Here is an 11,829-nt window from a genome sequence, read left to right on the forward strand (position 1 = left end):
TTACACCAATGAAACCACTGTGAAAATCCCACCACACTCCAGCACCTGTTCGGGTAAACTGAGGGGGAATTTAGCACGGGCCAATCCATCTAACCTGCACATCTTTGGACTGTGGGAGGAAACCGGAGCACCCGGAGAAAACACACGCAGACACGGGGAGAACGTGCAGACTCCACACAGACTGTGACCCAAGTCGGGAATCGAACCCGGGTCCCTGGCGCTGCGAGGCAGCAGTGCCTATCCAGTGTGCCACCGTGCTGCCCTCCTAAACAAGATCATCCAACAAATCAGTTGGCAAATCTTAGCTGAAAGGGAATCAGGGAATCTAGTTATTCATAACAAGTTCATAAACATGTATGTGAAGAACATATTTATGATTTAACGACAAATGCAGAACAGTGAAAATTACTCAACACACATTGGAAAGCTTTCTATGCTTAAGAAATATACAATCTTGTCCCATTTCAGAACTATTCATTTTTAAATTGAAACCTAATTTTCAGCTGTTTACTGATGCAAAGCTGTTTGTTTAGGAGCTGCCCTTCTTGAATCAGGGTTGTGATTATTCAGATATCAGGAGCCTCCGTGATTGTGACAAATCCGCATTCTCAGGAAGGGGGCCAAAATTTGGGGCAGGTTGGAGTTACATCCCACCTGAAGTACACAGTAAAATCAGTAGGAGTGTGGTTGAATGGAGGTATTAGTAATGAGGGGCTAAACCCGGTCTGTCAGAGATTTCACCAATTAAGTGACAATTACGCCCAACTTACGGCAAAATAAGAGCAGGAAGAAGAGGACATCAGAGACCTGCGGCACATGGTCACACCAAAGAAGCAGACCGGAGATCCCTCCATCAGTTAGACTACACCACTCCTTTGACGGTATATCAGCTAACATAAGCATCTGTTATGCAGTAAGCCATGGCGGCACAGTAGCACAGTGGTTAGCATCACTGCTGCACAGCTCCAGGGTCCTGGGTTCGATTCCCAGCTTGGGTCACTGTCTGTGCAGGTTTCCTCCGGGTACTCGGGTTTCCTCCCACAGTCCAAAGATGTGCGGGTTAAGTTGATTGGCCATGCTAAGAAATTGCCCCTTAGTGTTGAGGGATTAGTGGGTATAATATGGGGAGGGCCTGGGTGGGATTGTGTTCCGTGCAGACTCGATGGGCCGAAGGACCTCTCCCTGCACTGTAGGGTTTTATGGAAAGAATTCTGGATGGAATTTTCCCATTCTGCCTGCCGCAGGAACCGTAGAGGGTGGGATATGTACCATTGGTCCATTGACGTCAGGTAGGATTTTCCAGCCTTGGGGCAAGTACAGCCAGAAAATCCCACCCTCCGTTTCCTGTTGCAAAAAAACCTACAAATGTCTTCTCAAAAATAAAACAAAGACACTTTTCCAAACCCTGGATTTCATATCACAGAGTAAGATGCATATATTCAGAAGCTTTTCTTTCTTTAACCACTTTGCTTCTTGCGTTGTCTCTGCTATTCTGCAGCTGCATGAAGAGGCTCCGGAACTGTGCTGTGATCCTTTGACCCATCATGTTTGTCCTGGCCATTTGCCAGATCCATCAAAAAATAAATCTCTCCCCTCTCCCTCCATGACGCTGTATCAACATAAATGTAATCCCTCTGCTCCATTCTCTCCCTGCAGCTTGAGGTTACAATTGTAGGCCATAGAAATGGCCCTAACTTTAATCATATTTTTAAAATTTGTTTGTGGGGCATGTGCACCGCTGCCTGGCCAGCATTTATTGCCCATCCCTGGTTTCCTTGGAGAAGGTGGGGGTGAGCTGCCTTCTTGAATCACTGCAGTCCAAATGCTGTGGGTTGACCCACAATGCCGTTAGGGAGGGAATTCCAGGATTTTGACCCAGCGACTGTGCAGGAACAGCGATATATTTCCACATCGGGATGGTGAGTGGCTTGGAGGGGAATTTGCAGATGGTGGTGTTCCCAAGTATCTGCTGCCCTTGTCCTTCTAGATGGAAGTAGCCGTGGGTTTGGAAGGTGCTGTCTAAGGATCTTTGGTGCATCTTGTAGATAGTACACACTGCTATTACTTAGCATTGGTGGAGGAAGTGGATATTTGTAGATGTGGTGCCAACCAAGCAGGCTGCTTTGTCCTGAACGGTGTTAAGCTTCTTGAGTGTTGTTGGAGCTACACCCATCCAGGCAAGTGGGGAGTGTTCTATCACAGTCCTGACTTGTGCCTTGTAGATGATGGTTCGGCTTTGGGAAGTCAAGAGCTGAGTTCCTCGCCTCAGGATTCCTAGACTCTGACCTGCTCTTGTAGCCATTGTGTTTATGTGGCAAGTCCAGATGAATTTCTCCCATTCTCTCCCTGTCATCTTGAGGATTATGATTATAGATAATGTCACAGAAGTGACCCTTCTGTCAGGGTGCCTGAGTCCAGGGAGAACTCTTCAGTAAGGTAGGCAGGTACATGGACTGCTTGTTTCTGCTGAAATACTCAATGCGAACAGGTAATGAACGAGACGCTGCAGAGAAAATAATGACGTAGGAACAATGCCTTTAGTGCAATATTCATTCAGCAAGTTGTTCTGTGGAAAAGATAATCCATGAATTATAAATCACCACAAGTAACTGGCCAATTTGCCTCATAGGAATCCAGAATAGAATCTGGTAATTCCTTCAAGGAAATAATAAAAATAAGAAGGCAGGATCAGATATTGAATTTGATAATCAGCCATGATCAAAATAAATAGCAGGGCAAGTTCGAAGGGCCAAATGGCCTACTCCTGCTTCTAGTTTCTATGAGACACCTGAGCCACTCCCACAATATCCAATCAGCCTTATTTCCAGAACACTTTCATTTTCCTTTGCTCATTTCTGTTCTGTAGAAGTCATATGGATTCGAAACATTAACTCTGTTTCTCTCCCCACTGAGTTTGTCCAGCATTTATGTTTTACTTCATCTTCCCTTGTGTTGTTTCACTTTTTCATTCGGGGGTATAATTTTTTATTAATTGTATAAACAACACGTAGCTACAACCTATTTTAAGATGGGGAAAGACTGTAGGTCAAATTAACCTGCAGAAAAAAAAATTCATCTTGAGAGAACATTATCATTTTCTTTTGCAAAATCCTTCCAAACTTTTTATTTTTATTTGAACACTCAGTGATCAAATTTACTATTTTTTTAAACAACCTAGCCTACCCTAATTCCAGAAGTGCCAGTGGCAGACTTTGACACCCAATTAAGGTACCAAAACTGTAATCCTTTTCAATCTACTTTCTCTACGCCCTATTACAAATGCTCATAAATTTTAAGAGGCCTTGCTAAAAGGAAAAATACTAAAAAAATTATTTTTTACGATCACACATTGCGACTTCAGAAAAAAAACTACGTGATGCAGTTTTTAATGTTTTCATTAAACAGATTATCGATTTTTGTATTTACATCCAGTTCAGTGCTCAGGAGCAGAGAGAAATGATCTGCAATGTTGGTTTGGACCTGTGTAGATCCCTCTAGCTCACGCATTCAAGTTATTACATGACTAAGCAGCGTTGCCATAGCTGTGTCTTCCCAGATAGATTAATGGCTTATTAAATTTAAGTTTCAGCTTTGATGTTGAAATCTAATACTAACCTGCTTAACCTCTGACCTGTTTTTTTTTCTCCCCTCCCCCCCACGCAGGAATCCTATTCGATCGCTTAGGCAACTATCGAATGGCCTTTTACTTGGCTGGAATTCCACCGATCGTTGGGGGATCAGTGCTGTTCTTTGTCCCTCTAATCCACAACCGAATTCGCCAGAGACAAGAGAAAGAAGAGCCTGGCACTGATCGGATGTTGTTAGCTGCTGAAGGCGTATTAAATGGGGAGATGCTCCCTGGCAACTCTAATACAGAAGTGCCTGCATAGACAATAATGCCAATCTCTCCTCTCCTATTCCATAACAGGATCCCTACCAGCACAGAGAGTGAATGTTCCTTCACAATATATTTCTGTAGTCTGAAATAACATTTCCCTACATGTAGAGCATGAGGATTAGATGTAACAAACTCCGAGAAGGCAGGAGGGTAAAAATTTGAAACTTGGCCAAGATTTTTTAAAGAAAATCATAGAATCCACATGGTGCAGGAGGCCATTCAGCCCATCGAGCCTGCACATATACTGCACCAGGTTTATATTTGTATTGTAAGCGCCACGTTGAATTTAGTCACAGAGCAACTGCAGTGGTTTCAACACCATCACTTGTGAGGAATTCTCTTACCAGCCAGGTGCAACCAGTCATTGCTAAACCCGTGGCATTAAAACCCCCGTTGTTTTCTTCTCAAAATTCGCGATGCATGATCACAAAGAAATAATTTTTTCGTGTTTGCCCTTTCAGTAGGAGCTCTTAAAATTAATGAGTGTTTGTAATCGGGCGTGGAGAAAGTCGATCGGGGAGGGTGACAGTTTTGTACCTTAGCTGGGTGCCACACTCTGCCACTGGCACTTTTGGGATTAGGGTCGGCTACAGCACCAAGAGCTGTTTAAAAAATAGTAAATTTGGTCACTGAATATTCAAGTAATTTCTTGGTCAAATGCTTACTTTTTAGGCTATGTGAATGACAGCATATACAGGACTGTTGCACATCAGTACAAATCATTACAGCATGTGTTTGACTAGTTGATCCTGACACACCCCGACGCAAAAACATACCCCCTCCTTAATCTCCATGTCCTTGTGGCACTGCTTCCCAAACTACTTCCCCTCAGTTGTTGCCAACCTCTTCCCGCATCCATTTAGCGCATCAACATTGCGTGACTGCTCTGCTTTTGCCGCTATGACGTATTTGCCAAAGTTAAGGAACACCTTTGGCCTGCCGTGTGTCCAGTGCACTTTGGCGGAACTGGTTCAGTGCATCCCGGACCTTCCCGCCAGTGCTGCAGGATCGGGCAGTCCGTTTTCCACCGTAGACATTGTTGCTCGGAGGTGGGGGGGGGGTGCTTTTGGAGGATTTCCACCCCAAATGTGACCCATTTTGGAGGTCGTGACCCACAGTTTGGGAACCACTGCTTGAAAGGCTCCACCAGACGCAAGTTGGCTGAGATTAATCAGCATCCTTCTTTATCCTGTGCCAAAGAATCCTCCACACACCACAGACTGGCCTTGCCCATCAAGCAAAAGATTGTGAGCTAGCAATTAGCCATAGGTGAGGATGTGTCCCTTGCGCTTTTTGGAGTTGTCGGTGTCTAGCATCAACTCGACTTGTTGTAGGTTTCCCAAAGACAGTAGGGAATGAGTAATGAAATGTGTCAAAAGACTTTATTTTGTAATTGAATACAAGTATCAATAGTTTGTATCAAAGACCCTGTTCTCAGTTTGAGGAACATTGATGAACCACATACTAACAGAGTGGAATTTAAAGGGATACAAGTTGAGCTACAGTTTTTTTTAATGCTCTGTTTAGACAGCATCTGGAGTACTGCATTCAGTTCCAGACACCACATCTTGGGAAGGATGTACTGGTGTTGGAGGGCATCCAGGGCAGATTCAGCAGAACAACCCCAGGTTAAATGTTGAAGACCAGATGCAGAGATTGGGCTGGCATTTACTTAAATATAGAGAATTCAGGTATGATCGACTTGAGGTATTTACAAATATTAAGGATTTACAAGATGGAGAGCAATTTTTTTCCCTTTATCACAGTATGTACACCTCTATTCAATCTCTTCCCAAGCTCCCATGTACACTCTCTCCGTTTCTATATCCCACTTATCACAGAATCTCCACAGTGCAGAAAGAGGCCATTCGGCCTATCGAGTCATCACCGACTCTCTGAAAGAGCATCTCACATAGACCCTGCTCTCTGCTTTGCCCCTGTAACTCTTGCACATTTATCATGGCTAATCCACCTAACCTACATACCTTGGGACACTTCGCATGGTCAGGCCACCTAACCTACACATCTTTGGGAGGAAACTGGAGCACCCGGAGGAAACCCACGCAGACAAAATGCAAACAGTCACCCAAGCTGGGAATTGAACCCGGGTACCTGGGAGGCAGCAGTGCTAACCACTACGCCACCCAACATTCCATGTAAACTCTCTATCACAGTCTCTATACCCTCATTCAACCTTCTCCCACAGCCCCATCTACACTTTGTGGAATAATACTGCCGTGTACACAAGCTGTGTGACTGTCAAGTGTGGAGAAAACCAGCATTGAAAGTAAAGTGGGACCAATAATGCTGATGGGCCTAGGGACGGCAACTTAGTTTTAATACAGATAAATGCAGAAAGATGTGAGCAATGACAGTTTACATTTAGACTGGCGCTCTTAATGTAGCAAAACATCCCAAGGTGGTTCATGCGTATTATCTAACAAGAATTAACACTGAGAAAATTAAGAGATATTAGGACAAGATTGGTGAAAGGTGGGTTTTTAAGGAGAATGTTAAAAGAGGAGAAATAGAGATGTAGTGAGATTTGGGGAGGAAATTCCAGAGCTTAGGCCCAAGGCCCCAGGGTCTAGGCATTTGATGTATGGTCACCAAGGGTGGGAGATCAGAGATCCACAAGACCAGTGCCACAGTGGTATAGTGGTTAGCTCTGTTGCATCACTGCACCAACAACCCAGGTTCAATTATTGCCTGGTGTCACTGTCTATGTGGAGTCTGCATGTTCTCCCTGTGTCTACATGGGTTTCCTCCAGGTGCTCCAGTTTCCTCCCACAGTCTGAATGACGTGCTGGTTAGGTGCTATGGCCGTGCTAAATTCTCCCTCAGTGTACTCGAACGGGCACAGGAGTGTGGCAACTAGGGGATTTTCACATTAAACTCACTGCAGCGTCAATGTAAGTCTACTTGCGGCGCTAATTTAAAAAATCTCTCCCTATCACAGTCTGTATATCCCCATTCAATTTCATCTCACTGTCCCATGTGTACTCTCCCTGCGTAGATCCTGCGAGAGATCTCAGCAGTTGGCTTTGTTGTCAGCGAGAGTGTGATAAAGTGAAGGCGATGAACTCCCCTGTCCAATCTGAGGAGAGATCACTGCCACCTCTCCCCATACCATGTCCTTGGAAGAACTAAACAGAAGTGAAAATAGGTGGTAAAGGGGGGAAAAGAAAATCTAACTTTAGAATTCATGCATATTTATTTGGCTGCATATAGTGAAACTACAAGTCCCAGATAGATGGAGATGATTGTGAAATTCCACCATCAATGATATATGAAGACTGGATTGTTGTAAATGACTGGGATTGATTTTGCATACTTAATTTGTATTAGATAACTATCCTCCACTCACTGTCTTTTACTGTGGAAATAATGCTGCAGAACTTGTTAAGTTCGATTTGATGTAGTTCCAGTCTTGGAAACTTTAAATTCAAAGCACAAGCTATGTTTCAGTCAAAGAACAAAGAACACAGCACGGGAAACAGGCCCTTCGGCCCAACGAGCCCATGCCGCCATTTTAACATTGTGAGTCCCCTCTTCCACCCAAGACCCTTATCTGCGCTTATGGCACTCCACATTGGAAACCAGATTGAGGGGAGACTGATTTAGGGACAATTTTTTACACCAATCAGCCTGAGGGCACATCTTTGGGGTGTGGGAGGAAACCGGACCACCCGGAGAAAACCCACGCAAGCACGGGGAGAATGCGCAAACTGGTCGTGGTTTGTTCCCGTGTGAATCCCAAGTTCAGTTTCCTCCCACAGTCCGTGCTAGTTAGATGCATTGGCCATGCTAAATTCTCCCTCAATGTACCCAAACTGGCTGCGGAGTGTGGTGACTAGAGGATTTTCACAGTAACTTCATTACAGTGTGAATGTAAGCCTACTTGTGACACTAATAAATAAACTTTTCAAATCCCACTCCAGCATGAGTACAAAAATCAAGGCTGACACTCAGGTGCCGTACTGAGGGAGCATTGCATTGTCAGAGGTACCAGCATTTAGAGAAGTTAAACCAGAGCACCATCTGTTTGCTTGGTGGGTGGATGGAAAAGATTGCACGGCACATTTTGAAGATGCCTTGATGTTCTGGCCAATACTTGTAACTCAATCAACATCACAAAAAACAGATTACCTGGTCATTATCACATTGTTGTTTGTGGTGGGGGAGGTAATGGGCTGGCGGTATTATTGCTAGATTATTAATTATCGAACCCCGCCACAGCAGATGATGGAATTTGAATTCAGTTAAAAAAAATCTGAAATTAAGAATCTACAGATGACCATGAAATCATTGTCGATTGTCAGGAAAAAAAACCCCTATCTGGTTCACTAATGTCCTTTAGCGAAAGAAATCTGCCATCCTTACCTACACGTGACCTACACGTGACTCCAGAGCCACAGCAATGTGGTTGACTTTCAACTGCTTTCTGAATGAGAGCACCTAGGGATGGGCGATAAATACTGGCCAGCCAGCAATGGCCGTGCCCCACGAATGAATTTTAAAAAATATTAGCCACTGTGCTTGGTTCGTTACAACAATGATCACACTTCAAAAGCAAGTACTTAATTGGCAATAAAATGCTTTGAGATACCCAGTAATTGTGAAAAGCGCATTCATGCAAGTCTGTTTTTCCCTTTCCGCCTTCACCATATTCTTGTGTTAACACATTTTGAAACTGCCCAGTTTGTTATTTTTCCATCCATTTTCTGCTGGCAACACCAGGGATTTTTATTCTGTGCATATGCTATTCACCTCCAGTCATATTGTGAAATACATTCACAGTTGCGGGTGTCTTAAGTTAGAATTATTTTCAGTTTTGAAGCTGACTACTGTATTTTCATACTATGCTAATATAGTACTGACTTGATAAATGACTGCCTCTCTAACCCTCGAGTATTTACTGCTGTTAACCAAATGTCCTTACATCCGATTGGTATCAGTGTTCCACGACTTGTAATACCTGTTTGTGGACAGGTGTGCTGTGTGAGTTATGTTTCGTGAGTCCGTTTGATTGTCATTTAATTTTTTTTTGCGTGTGTTTTTCAATGTATTAAAGTTAAAATATTTCATTGTGAAGCTGGGAAAGGCAGAAGGACTGACCAATTAGCACACCAAAAGCTAAAGGATTAGACTACATCAGTAGAATGCTTTTGACACACAATTATCCTTCACCAAGGAATATTTTATTTGCTTTGTTCATGAATAAGTGTCAATTATTTTATACTGGACCTCACTAAAATATACTTCTTGTTGCTTCATTCCTGTGAAACACAGGGGAGAGAGACATTGCATTTTCCTAAAGCTAATCGAATTTACTCTTTTCTCTCATCCCTTATCCTGCTCCACAAGAAGTAACTCACCTGAGGGTTGTTGGTTCAAATATTAGGGCGTTGTGCCAGTTGTTATTGTGTGCGCAGGTATATTAAAGCTATTGAAACTTCTGATATAAGTTGCAGGTATAAATTCACAGCTACTAACTTTTGTCTCTTATTTTGAGGACCATTCTAGGAATAGTGTGGGTGCCTCTTTGGAATCAATTTAAACCAACAATCTTGCTTCAGAATTTTCCACTCTCACCCGCCCCGTCATCACTGCCAGCACGGACAGAGAATTTGGCACTCAGCCAAATCGCCATTCGTGCAGCGTGACCGAACAACCCCAGCTGCGGGCGAGGTTGGAGAATTCGGCTCCTGTGGCACCAACCACAGGACACCCAATGACAGAAGCTGCTATTTTTAGCTGTGGCCGATTGTACTCATTATGATTTTGTTTCTATCTGACGTGTCTGAGACTTCCCATTACCGATTACCTCAACTCTACCCAATCAGAGCTGTCATTTCAATTGAGTTGAATGTCCCAACACCGAGGACAGAATCATAACTTTGCAAATGGCGCAGAAAATCTGATGAAGGGAGCAGGAAGAAAAGTTTTTACTGGAATTAATTCCCAAAGACATGCAAGTTACATGTCTTCCTCCCTCAACTGTCCCAGTAGTCACATCTCAACTTTTTGAATCCTTTCTTTGGATATGTTTGTTCCACAAGAAAGACTCTCTAATTCCTTTTCCTTTGTGTGAGATATTTCTCTCTCCCACTTCCTTTGATTCCTATCTGTAGCTCCTATTACAAGAGCAGGTGAGATGACCAAGCCAGTACTTGTATTGCAACTGGTTTCTAGGAGGTTTAACCTGCCCAGTCCATCTCACTTCCCACTATATATATTTTTAAGTTAGTGTCCAGCTTCCTGTTTAGTTGAAATCAGAGGAAGGTTTCTAAGGCCTTCAAGTCTGACAAAATGTGGTAGCATCTTCTAAATCTTTCTAATGTATAATTAACCTTTTTTGGCACAGAAATGTTTTGTATTTACATCTTCCAGACTGTCATTGCACAGGATAAAAATGTGAACTACCGACTATACCAATTTATCTGATTTTTAAACAGGGATAGTTTACCATCATTTCAATCCAGGTTTTACTAAAAGCTCAATTTAGCGACTCAAAAAGGCGTAACTTGGTTAACGGAAATCAACAATCTCTGAGCTAATCAATAAAATGTTTAAAAGATTTATGATTGGTCGCGGATTTAAGAAGCAGTTCTCAGGCTGAGTTTCACCTTTGAACTGACGAGCAATCAAAATAACTTTTAAACCCCATTCATTGCACAGGGGCAAAAGTAGGGTCAATGTAAAGTGAGATGCAAAAAGCATAGGTAAACATCAATAACCTCTTGTTAAAAATGAACACATTAAGCTTAATGTTTATCAAAATAATTTGATATTATAAAATTCACTTTTGTCTCTTTCGTGTGGAAAATTATTCACCAGTATTTGTATTATGCACAAGTGCAGTTGTCAAATGATGATGTAAGGATGTCTTTATATAAAGTACAAAATATACTTTGAAATCCTGTAAAATGGTTTGTTTTATTTCACACCTTCAAATAACAGCACAGATCCCACGTATATTTGACACAATAACCATTTACTGTGGCTACTGTGAATAAGAAAATTTCTCAGCTGCAAATTCTGAGGGTCAGGTCAAAGTGAGGTGCAGTTTATTCCCTATAATTTGAGGTGGAATCCTGATCTGACAGCTTCTTGTCTAACGTAACTTATAGACAGAAGAAGTGGAAATCTTCTTCTCCCCTTAATCTGGTTTCCAATGTGGGTACCATAAGCATAGACATGGGTCAAGGATGGAGGAGGAAAAAACACACCGTTAAGATGGCGGCGTGGGCTCGTTGGGCCGAAGGGCCTGTTTCCCGTGCCGTGTTGTTCTTTGTTGCTCTTCATAAGCCCCTCTCCTGCGTTCTCCGTCCATGTAAGGAAGGCCATGACCTATTGGTATTATCGCTAGACTGTTAATCCAGAAATTTAGCTAATGTTCTAGGTTCGAATCCTGCTACAGTGTATGGTGGAATTCAAATTCAATAAAAAATATTTGGAATTAAAAACATAGTGTCAATGACCATGAAACCATTGTCAGAAAAACCCATCTGGTTCACTAATGTCCTTTTGGGGAAGGAAATCTGCTGCTCTTACCTGGTCTGGCCTACATGTGATTCCAGAGCCACAGTACTATGGTTGACTCTCAACTGCCATCCAAGGGCAACTTGGAGTGGGCAATAAATGCTGGCCAGCCTGTGACACCCATATCCCATGAATGAATAAAAATAAACTTTGGGAGGTCCTGCAGCATTTCCAGGTTAGTTCAGGATCTCTGCCCAGCAAAGCATCTGATGGGCTCCATAGAAAGAAGGTATACCCTCCATTCTGTTGCAAGTCCCATAAATTAGAAGGATATAAATCCAGATATTCAATGCCTCAAGGGACTAACTAGATGGGTACAGAACTGGCTTGGCCACAGAATAAGCCAGAACTCTCCATTCACCTGACGAAGGGGCTAACCCGAAAGC

General features: G+C 42.9%; 1 protein-coding gene across 2 annotated transcripts in view; it reads left to right on the top strand.

Moving 5' to 3' along the window:
- slc16a2 (solute carrier family 16 member 2) overlaps positions 1 to 10,818 on the top strand; it is a 98,106-nt gene extending 87,288 nt beyond the window's left edge. For both annotated transcript variants that reach the window (XM_080187911.1, XM_080187913.1), the window contains one exon: positions 3,664 to 10,818. In XM_080187911.1, coding sequence (XP_080044037.1) covers positions 3,664 to 3,890 — 227 coding nt within the window. In that variant the 3' untranslated portion in view covers positions 3,891 to 10,818. The remainder of the gene's footprint in view (positions 1 to 3,663) is intronic.
- The last annotated feature ends 1,011 nt before the right edge of the window (positions 10,819 to 11,829 follow it).

This window comes from Carcharhinus amblyrhynchos, chromosome 4 (genome assembly GCF_965287045.1).
Source record: "Carcharhinus amblyrhynchos chromosome 4, sCarAmb.v2.hapA, whole genome shotgun sequence".
NCBI classification, from domain to species: Eukaryota; Metazoa; Chordata; class Chondrichthyes; order Carcharhiniformes; family Carcharhinidae; genus Carcharhinus; species Carcharhinus amblyrhynchos.